Source organism: Montipora foliosa, chromosome 2 (assembly GCF_036669935.1).
Source record: "Montipora foliosa isolate CH-2021 chromosome 2, ASM3666993v2, whole genome shotgun sequence".
Taxonomy (NCBI): domain Eukaryota; kingdom Metazoa; phylum Cnidaria; class Anthozoa; order Scleractinia; family Acroporidae; genus Montipora; species Montipora foliosa.
This window is the reverse complement of record NC_090870.1, coordinates 24,718,311-24,733,310: the sequence shown is the minus strand read 5'-3', so window position 1 is coordinate 24,733,310 and position 15,000 is coordinate 24,718,311. Positions and strand designations below refer to the sequence as shown.

Here is a 15,000-nt window from a genome sequence, read left to right as displayed (position 1 = left end):
ATGGTTTTCACTCACGTGACTTGGCGGCCATATTGGTGTAGAAAACAATACAAAATGTATGCATGGAATATGCATAAAAATAGAGTTTGGTTCCCAAAGGAGAGAACATCCAATGTTCTTGTACACCAACATGGCCGATGTAACGTCACGTGAAAACGATCCATACATCTATTAAAAGGTTATGAAATGCAATTTCCGGGTAATATATTTTCTTCTTCGTTTTGTCTTATCGAAAGAAGAGCGAGGCCTAAGAACCTTGAGCGACCGGTGCCTCTCTGATCATATTGATCGCGTATCTAATTTTAATGTAAGGAGAGCCTTCTGGATAATGTCATTCACAAGGCATTTATCCTCAAAACCGTGCTAGTCTTTTTTGATAATCCGATTGGTTGCTTAGAAAATTTTGTGTCTAATATGCGTATCAAAAATATACCGATAATCGTTACATCGAAGGCCATTGCGGGAGTTTAATTAGCCCCTATCAAAAATATCATAATAGTGTTTGTTTGTCCTTCCAACATTTTGCATGAGCATTGTTTCCAGTTTCTCTTGGGACCATTGTAAATCCCAAGAGAAAATAAAAACAACGATTATGCAAAATTTTTGAGGAACAAACAAAAAGTATTGTCGTATTTTTGATAGGAGGCAGTGTCGCCCAGTGGTTAGGGCGCTGGCCTTGAGATCCGGAGATCCCAGGTTCAAGACCCGCTCTGACCACTCGTTGAATTTGATCCTGGTAGTCCCTGGTTCAACTTCCCAGCTGCACTTGTAAATAGCCAACTGGTTTGCCTCCGGCCAGTTGGGATTCTTAACAGTTGTAGTTGTTGTGTTCTATTGTTTCGTTGATTGTGTTTCATTGGCCCTGAAAAGCCCCTATGGGGGAGCGGTCAATTAAGTATGTATTGTATAGAGCCGGGCTAATTTTAAAAAACCAAAATCCCTCACACGGTATTTTAGGTTCATACCCTTACCTATCAAGTCGTTTAATTAAAGAGGATACGCTTGCGTAAAAACGAACTAGGTATTTTTCGCTTCCAAAGTTTTACAAACTTTTCACGCCTTTTGATCCACCACATGTCAACACGCAAAACCGCAGATACTACGTAGTAACACCACCAATGGGAACACAAGAGCCTCAAAAATGGGACGAGCCTCAAAAATGTTATCATTATTTCTTCTTTTTCTTTCTAGGTCTTACCCATGGACTCTTTTCCCGTCCACCCTTTCCCATGAAATCATTGCTAGGGAGTAAACCGACGACCGTGATGTGTGAAAAAAATTAACGATGTTTATGACAAACAACACGACTTGAAATTTCAAGACCACGGTTAATTTCCAGCGGAAAACGTGACCACATTCCCTAACGTTGACAGTTTCTAACTGGCTTTTCCCGCCTTTGCTGACTGAGAAAGATCCATCGAAAATACGTTTTTGTTGATAACTCGGGTTTTGTATTATTTTGTATTATTGATTACTATGAGAAAAAAAAAAAGAATCGCAAAAATATCGCCCGTGAAGGTCTAACGTAATCTTAATTTTAAGGTGTTCATATGATGTCAGTTATTGAACAAGAAACAAATTGATCTTCAGACTGAGAAACCCTGTCTTTTCAGTAAATCTGGTTGTACTTGAAGCTCCAAAGAAGAAGCATTTAAATCTACCGTTTTTCTCCAAAAAAGTACTGAAGTTAGTCGGGAGAATCTCTATTCTTTAAGCAAGTCAATAGTTGCGATTCTTCGTTGGGAACCCTTGAAGCGAATGATGCCAGGGTTTATCTCTTTTATACACATGAAAGCAAGAAATAGGTTTTGCCTTCAGTTGACAGGAACGGAATCCCGCAGAGCCTCTTTAGCTAACAATTTGGCCAATGGGATGTGCAAGTGTATTTGGGAGGCAACGTTTTTAAACCACACCCATACCTATTAAGCATTATAACAATAAACTGTTTTAACGCATAGAAAATTTCGTCGCCCGAACAAGCTGCCCATTTAGTCAGTGACCGGAAGAATGAAGCGTTACTCATGCGTCTCATATTAGGGACCTGGAATCGTCTCTAGTTGTGGAAAGAATCTTAGAAATATAAATGTGCTGGTTTCAAAACAAGTTAAAAGGGAAAACAGCTCTCTTGCGGTTGCAATCTGGCTCAAAACGATGTGCCTTAAGCTTCCTATAGCGAAATAGAAAGCTTTGCCATAGAATTAATATTTCAGTGCATAACTCCAATTTAAACCATTGTCTTTAGTTCCTTTTAAGAATTGTGGAGGATATGAAGTGTTTACTACTGAATACTGGATAAAAGCACCTGGTGAGAATTTTAGTTTATATGAGCTCGGAAGAAAATGCCTCACAGAAAGTTCCCTTTTGGTCAAATAATAGTTTTTCCCCATGACCTCCACCAACCTCCCTCCCTAAGAGAGTTTGCTCGGCTGGCTTCAGTAACGGAAGCGTTTCTTACCGTTGCTGGTTTGTAAGGACTTTTTGCTGCGTTAATAAAATGGGCATCTGGGTGATAAAAGCCATTTTCAACCCTATTGGAAAACAATTAAATGCAGTAATAAAGTAGTTAGGATAGAACTTTGCATAGTGTTAGATGAGACGGCCCATGTAGCAACATGGTATCATACATTTTCCATACTCTTTTAGGGTCAGACCAAAACAAACAACTCAAACAATGCACTTAACCCTAAATACAACGTGAACTCCATTATCAGATAGGTGAGAAAGTAAAATGAAAAGCTTAGGAAATCTTAGGAAGTTCCTACACTAGGCTGGACAATTGCTAATTTAGAAAATCAGAGCTAAGGAAAAACTCACTCGTTACATGTTCTTCCAGCTACATGCGGATGGCAATCACAGACACCTGTCGTCTTATCACAGCTTTGGTCAGTCTTTGTACCTCCTACATCACAGTCACAAACTAAAAGGAAAGAACACACTACAACAAGACTGCGGTTCATTTACAACTGACACCAATGTTAAATTATCATATGGTTAGCACTGTAAGTAAGAGCCGTTTGTAGGGTATTGATACCGGAACTCAAGTTAAGACTGTCGGCTTGGAGTCATGGGAATGGTACGACCATGCTATCCGGTTTTTTGCGTTAAGTTGACCATAACGTTCTCCAGTTTCTTCACTTAATGGGAGATTTTATTTTAAGGTAATTGTCATCAAACAAAAATCATCAATGCTGCTGCACTTGCAGAGGGACCCCACAAAAATACAGGGTTAAAGTGAACACTCCTAACGATAACTACGCAATTAAGCTGCGCCTTACGGTCTTCAGTGCAGAAGAATGATGCGTCGATTTGATGAGACAGGGAGGCACAAGGAACAGGAAAAATATATTTCCAACTACAGGAAATACGTTTGAAACTGTTTAGTGTCGTGGATCTGAAAGTACTCTCCTGCGAAGAGTGGAATGGTGTACGTTTTGTTTTGTTAGCATTGTTGCCGATGACGAAAACGAACGCGCGCGGTATTTAGGCTGATTAGGTTCTTTACGTAATGCTCAATAACAATGTGAGTCCTCCCTTGGGTCGGATAGCTTTATCATAAAGCAACTGTGCGCGCTACATTACGAGTGCAAATTGCCACTTTACTTACATTTACAGCCATTTGGATCAGAGTTCTGAAGATCGTAGTAACCATCTTTACACTGGCTGCAGTTTCGCAGAGCGACGTTTGGTTTACAACTGCATTGTCCGTTGTAATCCTAAAGGTAAGAATAATGTTCCCTTACTAGTTCATAGCGTAATGATGTGAACAATTAGGTCAATACTTTGTTACAAAGTAACAGTTATGGGGCTGCTTAAGTTATACATTCTAAATAGTCACTTTCCTAAACGTCAGTTCCAAACATAGTTAAAAGTGAACAGCGTGTAGACAATTGTGTTTTTCCTATTTCTGTTTATTTGTCAGTAGCTCTCACACAGGAAAATCGCAACTGGCTCAGTCAACAGAGGGAAAAAATAGTCGCTCAGCGAAAAGAGCCGAAAAGTGTCCATTGAAAATATTCTGCGGGATTGCAGAGCTCACATATTCAAATACAAAATTATTGTACAGAGGTCAGTCAGCAATGTTCCAAGAAAAAGAGGATCGATCTTGCTCGCCAACTGCCACAATAAGACAGGAAAGAATGTTTTAACTTTGTATGAAACAAAGTTTGCACTCTCACCTGTTGGATATAATATGCTGATGATTACTGCAAACTCAGGCCTCGTCCACAAATATCCCGGATATTTTTGAATCCGCAACTTTTTCTTTCCGGATTCAAAAATATTCCTATCCACAGGCAGCGTATTCAACCCGAATTTGCCCCTCCAGAAGTACCCGAAACGTTTCCGGATTCACTTTAATACTCAGGACTCCTCAAGGAAACAGAGGTAACAGAGCATGCGCCATAAAAAAACTAATATTGCCCTCGGCAGCCATCTTGAGAATTGATTTCAAGGTAGAAACTGGGCTCGATCTCGTTACGTCATCCAGATTAAAAAATTTCCGGATTTAGCGTCCACACGGTTCCGGATTCATAGTGTGGCAACCGATTTCCGGTATCTTTGTTATATTTACCTATTTCCTGTTTGTTTCGTTTGTATCACGTGATTTCCCCAAGGGAATTGCACGTGCTTTGTAATTTCAGAACATTTTAGGATTGTCGCGTCCAACAGTTTTTTCAACGTACACGTTTTTCGTACGTACACATTTAGTGCAAGTTTCGTACAAATTTTCGTTCACTTTGGATGTAAATTTGTGAATTTTCTAGTGAATTTTAGTATAGGATTGCTTATTTCATTGTGGAACTAACACATAGAGGATTAAAACATATCCACTCTGGAGAGCGCATTCAAAAAGTTCCGGATTCGACATCGAATTCGCCGGATACGTGTTGACGGAGGGCGCACCCGGAAAGAAAAAAGTTGCACATTAAAAACTATCCGGATACGTGTGGACAGGGCCTGAGGGTGCCCTGTTGCCGTAGTCATCCGACAATCGCTTGTGGAATAAACCTACCTTCTGCTAGCTATGGAGGTTTCGATTGTTTATGCAATACCAATTAGCCACCAGGAAGCAAAAAATGCGCACTGAGATGTGCTCAGTTCTACGTGACTCAGTTAAAGGCTAATGTGTACATATATTACCATACCAACAGGAATACTTACATCTTGGCAATCGCTTTTCTGATCAACGGTTCCATTAAGGTGGCATTCACAAGCTAAAAGGGAGGGTTTCGTTTCAGTACATGTAGTAAACAATATAACTGCACCTTAGCTTGCCTGGAGTTGAAAAGAAATTTTACATAATTCTGTTAAAAGGAATTTCCACTAAAACACGGAAATAGCTTTAAAGCAAAGAACATAATGTTTCCAATAAAAAATTTTCGAACTTTTTCTCAATGGAAACGTTTGTATCTAAAATAACTGAATTTCAAATTTTGTTTTCAAATTCCCCGGGGGCCTCCATCTTGAATGAATTGTGTCGTGACGCGTTGCACTTATTATTTCAAAAATAAATTATTCAAGATGGCGGCGCCCGGGAAATAGGTGATTCTACAGTTCATTTTCTTTCGATCCAAACACTTTTTTGGAGAAAATTGTCGAGCTAATTTGATTGCAAACATTATTTTGTTAGGTTTAAAATTATTCGTTGGTCGGTGTGGAGCTTCTCTTTTAGGGTGTGAAATTTTACTACGTAGAAAAGAGCAGCGTTGACATTAATTGATTCTGTGAAAATTATAACAATGATAACAATGGTGATGATGATTGCTATAACTATCATTATCATCATATCAGAATTGTTAATGTGGTTTTTGTTCTTTATATGTATTACCGTACTAAATTATGCCATTAAGCGAGCAACCAATTGTTTTCATTGTTTATCAATTTGTGAAAGAGGAAATGTATCCATATTTGCGCTTATGTGTTCATTGCAAAGATTACCGGGCCAGTCACATGTAAAAACAGTTTTTTTTTGTGAATGCCTTATTTTGGCTGCTACGCTGCTTTGTTCTTCACCTAGGCATCCTTGAGGGTTCTCAAAAGTCAGCCTGTAATATCCCGACATGCACCTGTCACATTGCCGACCCTGAACGAACTCTTTACAATAACAGTCGCCAGGTTGCTGTGAAAAATTAAAAGCAAAATTAGTAAATGAAATGCAACTATTTCAAACAGCAAATAATGTATTTCTACTTGGTAAAATCAAGTTGACATGACATTTGTGTTGCGAATGTCTTGATGTTCATAATAGGCCACTTGCACTAAGAGGTCACGTGACCAATGCTTCCCTTAAACAGTGAGTTGTAATCTTGCTGTTGCCAAAAATTGACGGAACACATAAAAATTATCTTACACGCAAAATTTGAGAGGAAACGCATTTATGGGAGATATTTTATGGTACTTTGATTTTTCAACAAAGTAGCATGATTTGTCTTGGCCGCCATGTTGGAGGGCATACTCTTGCCCTCCAACATGGCTGCCAAAACTACTTTTTGCTTATATCTTGTTAAATGTTTGATAGTTGAGTTCAGATGTGCCATAAACGTTACCACATCATCTTTTCAACATTTTCCTTGAAGTTCAAGTGCAAAATTTGTGTCAGAAAGCGGTAATTCATAATTTTAAAAAAAATCAAGTTCTGGTCACGTGACCAGCTACGGACTTTCTCATTTTAAGCAAATGGTGCGGGTTTTAAAAACCAAATCACTATTATTTTGTTTAAGAGATGACCCTCTAATAGTGTTTCGAAGGCAAAATCATATAACTTTCATTTTCATAAAAACGATGTCACATGACCTCTTAGTGCAAGTGGCCTATTCACGAGATGACAGTTCAAATGAATTTATTTAGCCGGTATCAACAAGTGTCTCTCAATGCAAAGAGAAAGAACAAAAAAATTGAAAAAAAAAAAAAAAAAAAGCAAGATGACACACCATAAAACCAACCGGGTTGGCGTTATGATATGTCACCTTGCTTTTTTTGTCTTTTTTTAAAGAAAAATTGACACCTTTAATGGTCCTTTAATAACAACAATCTCAAATGTGGACGTCCTTTAAGTCATGCAACGTTTGGTTTTTACTATAAATCTCTTAACGGCTTAGGGTGCTTTTTCACGGGCAGGTAAAGGTAAAGTATTTGCAATGGACATCTCTTGTGTAAAAATTACGGTGGAACGTTACATCTGAAAATTCTATGAAATTCGAAGTGAACTGGTACAGGGCAGAGGAGTTGAGTCATATAATATGAGGATTATATAGTTAAGGAAAAATCTTAGCTAATTGTTAAGGTGCGCGGATGCCTGGGAACCAGCAAGTCGGATACTTGGCCTTGTGCAATATAATTACTCACCTTTCCCGGATGAAGTGACAATACGGTTTCATCTCCTACACATTCACCAAACGATAGGCTTGAAACGTTTGCTGTGCCGTTCAAGCTACAGAGGCATGCTACAAATTAAGAATTTTTTTTCTTAGTAAGAAAACTTCTTATTCAGTTCATTTCTGGTAAATCTAAGAAGTAAGAGCCCTCCGAGGATGAATTGACCAGGCAATTTGATTTGAGAATAATCTTTGATGCGTTAGTTTTGGAAGTATTCAATGCTAGAATTATAAAACATTCCACGACCTTTTGTCCACAACAAACGCTGGTAGAAAATGCCATCCAACCAACAGTTTATGTAAAAAAAAGATAGCTTAATAAGTTTTCTTCTTCGGAAATGAACCAAATGGGCCTAATAAACAAATGCAAAATAAATAAAACGATTGGAAAATGACAAGAGAATATGAGGTAACAGAGCGAATCCCTGTTTTCCATGAAATCTATTTTTAGAGCGCGCCCGTGATCCGAAGGTATTTAATCTTTTGTTACCATGACCACCGGGTCCACTTTCATTCTAACTAAAAGGTGTCGTCTTTGAAATAACCACACAGTATGACACACTGAGAACTAATAATAATAGTTCAGAGCAAATAATTTTCATGGGAATAGGGCTAAATATGGGGATTTGCTCTCTTACTTAATATTCTCTTGAAAATGACTGATCCTTAAACTGTTTTTGTTTTAACTTCAGCTTCTAAGAACGTCTCTACATCGACGTCGGTGAACGATGGAAACCTTTCACTGAAAAATTTTTCAACAATGTTTGCAACAGTATTGTTAGAAGTCCTATCGAAATAATTTTGAAAACGGCGCAACTTATGCAACTTAGGACATTTAGCCGTTCCTTCATCGCAGGTCAGAGTGGCAGAAAGAAGTGGCGCGAAATAAAGCGGGAGACGTGTCAGCAGCTGACGGGCGATCTCATATATACGTAAAATTATCATAATTTTTCACGTGTTGAAGTTTTCTCAGTAGTCGAAATCCCTATAAACAACTACAGTTTATATAAAAAAAATACCTTGACAAGCGTTAACCTCAGAGTGCTCCCTTCCAAACGGTCGATAGAAGTAATCTTTGCATTTCTCACAGTTTAGTCCTCGTGTATTGTGCTGAAGATATTACGATAAAAAACATGCATTATCACTCTTGATTCGTGGCAATCTTTACATTAGATCGCAAGTAAACTTTCAACTTTCAATGATTCACGTACAAGGGATGATATTACAAAACATGATACGCTAAAGGGGGTTCATTAAAGAGGAGTTTGTAGCGTCTACTGAAGTAAAAAGAAGTGATGCTGTTGATGGCGGTGGCTAGTCTGTCTGTCCATTTTTGGCGTCTTTCTTTCCTGTTCCTTGTACAGTTGCTTCCTAATAGCACAAGTAAGAATGGTTGTTTTAAACATTCTGTGACTGTGCTGTGTGGTCTGAGAATATGCCTTTATTGACTGGAGTGGGATTTTTCAGAATAAAGTGTTGCTTTCCATAAAATACATTTTATTATCTTTCCAAAAGGCTTTTCAAAGACACAAGAATAGTGAACGAAATGGAATGATATTTTTTTCTCCTTTATCCTTCATTTTTACGGCGATTCACATTAAAATTCTCAGATCTGTTAAAATGCTATTTTAAACATATTTTAATTCTACTGAGTTTTCATTGTAGAGTACGTCTGTCATCATTTCCAGTCACAATATGGCCTTTCGCGTGGCTTCGTCACGCGTTCATCCGTCGAGGGAACGCGTGACGAAGCCCTAAGGAAGTCTTTGTGCCGACAACACTTTTCGGAAATTATCGTCAATTTAGTACATCATTGAGTACTGTTGGTCAACGCTTCCTCAATCCAGATGTAAAATTTTCCCACAGTTCACACGTTTAGTTCCTCGTCAGTACAGTGTTTTCTGTAGAGGACGTATTGTTACTCTCTTTTAAGGTCAAATATTCTATCACAGAGTATTTATTCTTTTTTATTTAACTTTATTGAACTCCTGGTGGGTAACCGATGTAGCAAGAATTGGGAATGCACTCTAAATGTGCCTTCAAAATATTTTTCCCCTTTTTCCCTCTTTGGTTGGCTCTGTCCTCGCGCGATGGTCTCATTGACGTAATCTTTCATTTGATTTACCACGAGAAGATTGCAACAAAGAAAACCTTACAAATTTTTGTTTAACTCTACCAGATTTTGAAGAGGCTGTGTCTTGCCCCTGGATAGACAGATCCGATTTTTTTTGTCATAACGGGCATTTTTTTTCGGAAATTGTAGTATTGTTACCGTTTGGCGAGATCTAACCTCAGGTGATCGGTGGTCCATTTACATCGACGCCAATCGTGCAATAACGTAAACATTAATTTAGGAGTGAGTCAAGAAACGACGATTGCAAAGTAAAACACGTCTCTTCATGATGTAGATCTGCACCATCACGAGGTCTTCGTGATTATTGAATCTTTTTCACGTTTTACTCTGAATGTATTGTTACGAAGTCATTTCCCCTCGTGTTTTTGCAGTATGGTCGGGTTTCATTCTCACGTAAGATTTTGTTTTCATGTTGTAAATCAAGTGACAACTCTTAAGAGAGTATTTTCTTTCAAACATGAATTTTTTTTGAGAAAGACAAGGTGTTTACGCCTGATTTTTCTCTAAACGTACAAATTTCTGTACATCTATGGCGAAAAGTACAAATGTTTGGATGACAACTGAAATGGCCCCAAAGAAATTCCAAAATGTCTTCGATTACGTAACTTGTAAAAAAGCTTTTGGATATTTCGGCTTTCTCAGATTCCTTTGTGGGTTTCTTGGAGGCAAAATCTAATCGCTCTGAAATTAACTGGCATGGGCAAATATTAACTTTTCCTATTTAAGGATATAGGAAAAATGAAAAAAGTTAACATTTGCCTGTGAAGTTTAGGGCAATTTTCGATGAAATTACATCCTCTATTAGATGGGATCAGAGTCCTCCGTTTTTGGTTTGATTTGCCTTAGCAAGTCCAGACAGCTGCCTGGGACTGTTTCTTCACGAAGTCTGTTAAGTTGCTGACAGCCGGACCGTCTAAACACTCCATTGTACAATCATAGCAACACCTTGTGATTGTTTTGAAGTCTGCTTTCGGACGCTTTGCATTTTTTACTTTCGTTGATGTTAAAAAAAGGACAGCTTTTAGAATTCATCTTGATCACCCAACCCAACCATTTTGTCTGTCCAACGGAAACACGAGTAGGATATCGGTAGCTAAGGAATTAATTATTAAGACGTGAGGTGTGAAGATACTTTGAGGGGTTGTACACGCAACAGTCAGCATCCTGCGCCTCTTGAAAAAGAATATTCGGCAATCGTATATTAGTATTAATACAAGGCTGAAGAAATTAATTAAAGCAAATATGAATTTCTATGTACTTGTCCCAACAAATTATGACAATGAAATGTTCGACAGATGATGAGGATATAAATAACAATGATTAACGTAATAACGAAAATGAACCATTGAGTTGTTTTTGACCGATCTCAGGTCAGCAGGAAATACTGTTAATAGAATTATATTTAGGTTCGTTCGTGGACCTCGGACTTCAGAAAAACTGAACCTCATCTGGGTCCAAGCAGATGTGTCGACTGAAAATTCATGAACTTGGAGATCATTTCCGATCATGAGCTTCCTTATACAGAAACACTGATTGTCACATGAGAAATCTCTTGAGAGGTAAAATCTTTTGAAGTTTTATTCTGTCGACCTTCTGTCGTTTCACAGACATGAATTGGAGCAAATTATTCACTAGATTTGGACGCTTGATGCTGCTGCTGCTTATGATTCTACAATGTTGGTTGCTCGCATCATTTCCAGCTAAGTATCTGAAAAATTCGGCTTGGTACGCATTTTTTGTTTTAATCCTACCATCCTTGGGAATAACTTGGTGGTGGATAACGAGCAGTGAAGATAAAATTCGTCGTTTATTTTATGTGTGGCTTTCTTACTCATGGTTCGGTTTGGTGCCAATGATTGGAATCGTCTTTACCCTCACAGCCAGCAAGCTTGACAGCAACCAACCGTTTGACTCAAATATTTTGAAATTATCCCTTGGAATAACTCCACTCCTGCTCCTTCTTTTGCTTAATTCCGGATCAGATCCGCAACACAGAGAAGCTCTCACCGAGTTATCCTTTGCTATGACAGTAGACATTTTCGATGGGAACGATCTTTTGCACACAGTTATCGATATAAGCAAAGAAGGTGTGGAAGGTCAGTTTGCAATTCCAGGAAGTTTTTCCAAAGCCGTTCTATCATTTGCGTGCATTATCTTTCTTCTATCTCCTATTGAAATGATTGGAAAGCTGTTCCTGCTCTATCAAGATGAAAAAATGTGTTTTTATTGCGTGAATGGTGGACTACAAGTGTTCCTGAATGCTGCGGTCCTCGGCCTTCGTCTTGGTTTATTTCTTGGATATAAATGGGATGTATCTTTGTTCATTTTCAAGAACATCATACTCGTATTTGCCCGCACTTTGATTTGTGTCCCCGCAATTCGTTGTGGGCAAGCGGAAAGACGCGACTCGGAGGCACAACAGCCAATTACTCGGCCTCCCCCTACAGCTCCACCAGCTGCCCAAGTTGCTGACAAGGAATAATAATCACTAGACATGCATAGTGTGAGTGATATATACTGATTTTACTTTTGTATGTATCGTCATAACTCTTCGGGGCTTTTGAAAAACACAATATTTTTAAGGGCCTTTCGACATGGTCATGTTAAGGTACCACAAAAACATAAGTTTATTGTCAAAATATTTTTTAGAGCAGACCTAGTGTCTGAATCTGACAACACATTGCTTTCATATGACTTCCGATGGCATCCAATACACGACATTGATGATGAAACAATGGTTGCTTTATTAAAATCACCTCAGTGTAAAGAAGTGAAGAAAAAAACTTAAATAAAGATTGCGTATAAGTTGTATGAAACATAGTCATAGTTGATGTAAATATTTAGAGAAGGCAAGTCTTTACGATTGGATTCAAATTGGTAGATTTGTATTTATTTCATGTTTTGTCTTAATTGTTTTTTCCAACAACCACAAGTGGAGCCGAAACTTTTATGTGCCAAAACCAAATTATTCCGCGTTTATCAATTATTATTTAAACCTGAGAAGGAAAACAACAACATAATAAAAAGTAACAATGTGCAATGGAGGATTTGAAATAATCGGATTTTGGTGATTATCTGGTTCACCTATTTGTATTTCCGCCATAAGCTTTTCGTTGTTCTTATTGAATTGTATTGTTGAAGTTTGTTTGTTTGTTTGTTTTGTTTGCTTAACTTTCAATTTCAAAGTTTCCTTCCCATAGGATGAGCCAGATTATCTCATGAGCTACTCACGCTAGCATTTCGTTACACTGTTTACAGCCTTAACGTAAACTGATCACGCAAGAGCAGTTCAGTTCACTCTACAGCGGTAACCTTTGACAATGATTTTTTCGTGCCTTCTGTTGTGTTGGTTTGTTGTGTTAACAAAGTTAATAAAGCTGTTTCTTTTTTTAATGATGACACTTTTTGAAACGATTGTGAACCCATTGAGCTTTTTAAAAGGGTGGCCTAAGGTTGAGGCCTAAGGTACCTAGACGGCTGATCGGAGGGCCTGGGGCCCTGGGGCCCGTTTCTGGAAAGTCCCGAAAACGTTTCGGGCCCGAAACGCCATTTGTGAACCTGTCAACTGCTTGACACACAGAGGACAGCCACAACACCGGGAACTCATTATACACGAATAGTGTGTGGGTTCTTTAACGTCCCACGGGGAACTAATGACCATGGAAGTTATTTGTGAGACGGGACCTCCGGCTTATCGTCCTTATCCGAGAAGATTTGAAAGTCTAACCATTTGCGGATGTAATTACAAAGGAAGCTCTTTCTCCTCAGTCATTTAAAGACCCTGAGTGTTGGTCCGGCCGAAGTCGAACTCACGACCTCCCGCATGGCAGCCCGGTGCTCAACCAACTGAGCCACTGGTGCGCGGTATGTCTTACAAACCAGTGATTTCGAATTGATTCTTTCAATCCACGGACAAAAAGTAGTATCCAAAGAAATGATGACACAGTAAAAGACAAATGACGACGAACTCACCTCTGCTCCGTAAATCAATTGAACACAGGTCAATAGAACTTCTCAACAAATGGCTACGTCCTACACTGTACGTGTGATCAGAGGGTGATCAATCAAATGCACTGAGCCGAAGACATGTACCAAACACCGAAATATCACATGACATATTGAACGTCTTTCATTGGTAGCCGAATAAGAGCATTCTTAACGACCATTTAACGAATGCATGAATGCGCCTGCCGCCTTAACGACCATTTAACGAATGCATGAATGCGCCTGCCGAACTTTAGACGATCAGAAATCAATTACAAATTTCCATTGTTTACGACTGACAGCCTGATTCACCAACCATCCCGATAGCTCTCCACGAGCTAAAAACGAAGGTCGTTTGTAAAGACCAGTAACAAATTGAATTTGATAAGAAAAACGCACCATATCCTAATCATTCCCATATTATGTTAATTTGCTAATTGCCGCAATCAAGCCAAGTTTCAATCAACCCTAAATAACCAAGTTTTCAAGGCATCAGTGTAACGAGGATATTATTTTACGATTCACAATATCTAAACAGCTGCACAAATGAATTAATTAACCCTTTACCACTCGGCGTTCTCTCTCACCAAGCGGTGTGATGGTTTATGGTCACCTCGCCACCAGGAAGACTCGCCACCAGTCAACTCGCCACCAAGGGTCACATCAACTTTTTAATTTTTTTTTTCTAGTCCTAGATTAAGTATTTTTTCCTCAATTGCAAATGACAAGCTTAACAGTGAAATTTTCTCGTCCAAATGGCATCGCTTGTTTACGAAAGGGAAAATTGCATCACCGAAGAGTGTATATATGAATGTTGGAATCACTAAGGGGGAACGAAGCTTTTATAGTGCGGAGTTTCGAAAAGTTTTGAAAACCGGGAAATGCGCCAACTGATCGATCGAAATCAAAATTACGCCTCGGAAAATATCATATTATGCTTGGTTTATGAAAACTATTAACGGATCGAGCAAATGCATACTCAAGGCGAGTCTTCGAATTCTCCTTATAAAAATCAACACAGCTTCGCCTTCCACTAAATAATGTCCTTGTAATGATTTATTACAGCAGACGTAAGGCAAGGTACTTGAAGAAACTGAAATTGCTACAATCATTTCTCAAGTAGAAAACCTAATAGCTAAAAGGTGATGAAACTAATTTCAAATAAGTAACAATATTTACAAACGACTTAATGATTTAGTACAACTGACGGAAGGCAACGCACTTTAAAAGACTGAAATCGCTACAATAATTATATAGTCAAAAAGCGATGAAACCAATTTCAAATAACTTTGATTGCATATTGGTGGCGAGTTCTTCCTGGTGTCCTAAGACGAAGTCTTCGTCTTAAAACATTGGAAACACGGAATTCCCGAAACGGTAAAATAAGCTCCAAAAAGCACAAGAATACATCAGAGGTGAGTCATTTTAATCCCTTTTATTGAATGAACGTTAAATTGAGCGTTTTTTAGGCTTCATAATCGACGGTATTTTATTTCCCATACAAAGTCT

General features: G+C 38.5%; 1 protein-coding gene and 1 long non-coding RNA gene across 2 annotated transcripts in view; one reads left to right on the top strand and one right to left on the bottom strand.

Annotated features, from left to right (window-relative positions):
• LOC137992733 (laminin subunit beta-1-like) overlaps positions 1-15,000 on the bottom strand; it is a 77,027-nt gene that overhangs the window by 51,385 nt on the left and 10,642 nt on the right. Inside the window, exons 7-13 of the mRNA XM_068838226.1 lie at positions 8,393-8,483; positions 7,345-7,442; positions 6,013-6,118; positions 5,161-5,213; positions 3,605-3,713; positions 2,815-2,917; positions 2,456-2,528 (exon numbers count right to left, since the gene is read on the bottom strand). Of these exons, the coding sequence (XP_068694327.1) occupies positions 2,456-2,528; positions 2,815-2,917; positions 3,605-3,713; positions 5,161-5,213; positions 6,013-6,118; positions 7,345-7,442; positions 8,393-8,483 (633 nt within the window). The remainder of the gene's footprint in view (positions 1-2,455; positions 2,529-2,814; positions 2,918-3,604; positions 3,714-5,160; positions 5,214-6,012; positions 6,119-7,344; positions 7,443-8,392; positions 8,484-15,000) is intronic.
• The window catches only part of LOC137992735 (uncharacterized), a 10,010-nt gene continuing 9,884 nt past the window's right edge, over positions 14,875-15,000 (top strand). The window contains exon 1 of the long non-coding RNA XR_011121739.1: positions 14,875-14,906. This is a non-coding gene — a long non-coding RNA (uncharacterized lncRNA). The remainder of the gene's footprint in view (positions 14,907-15,000) is intronic.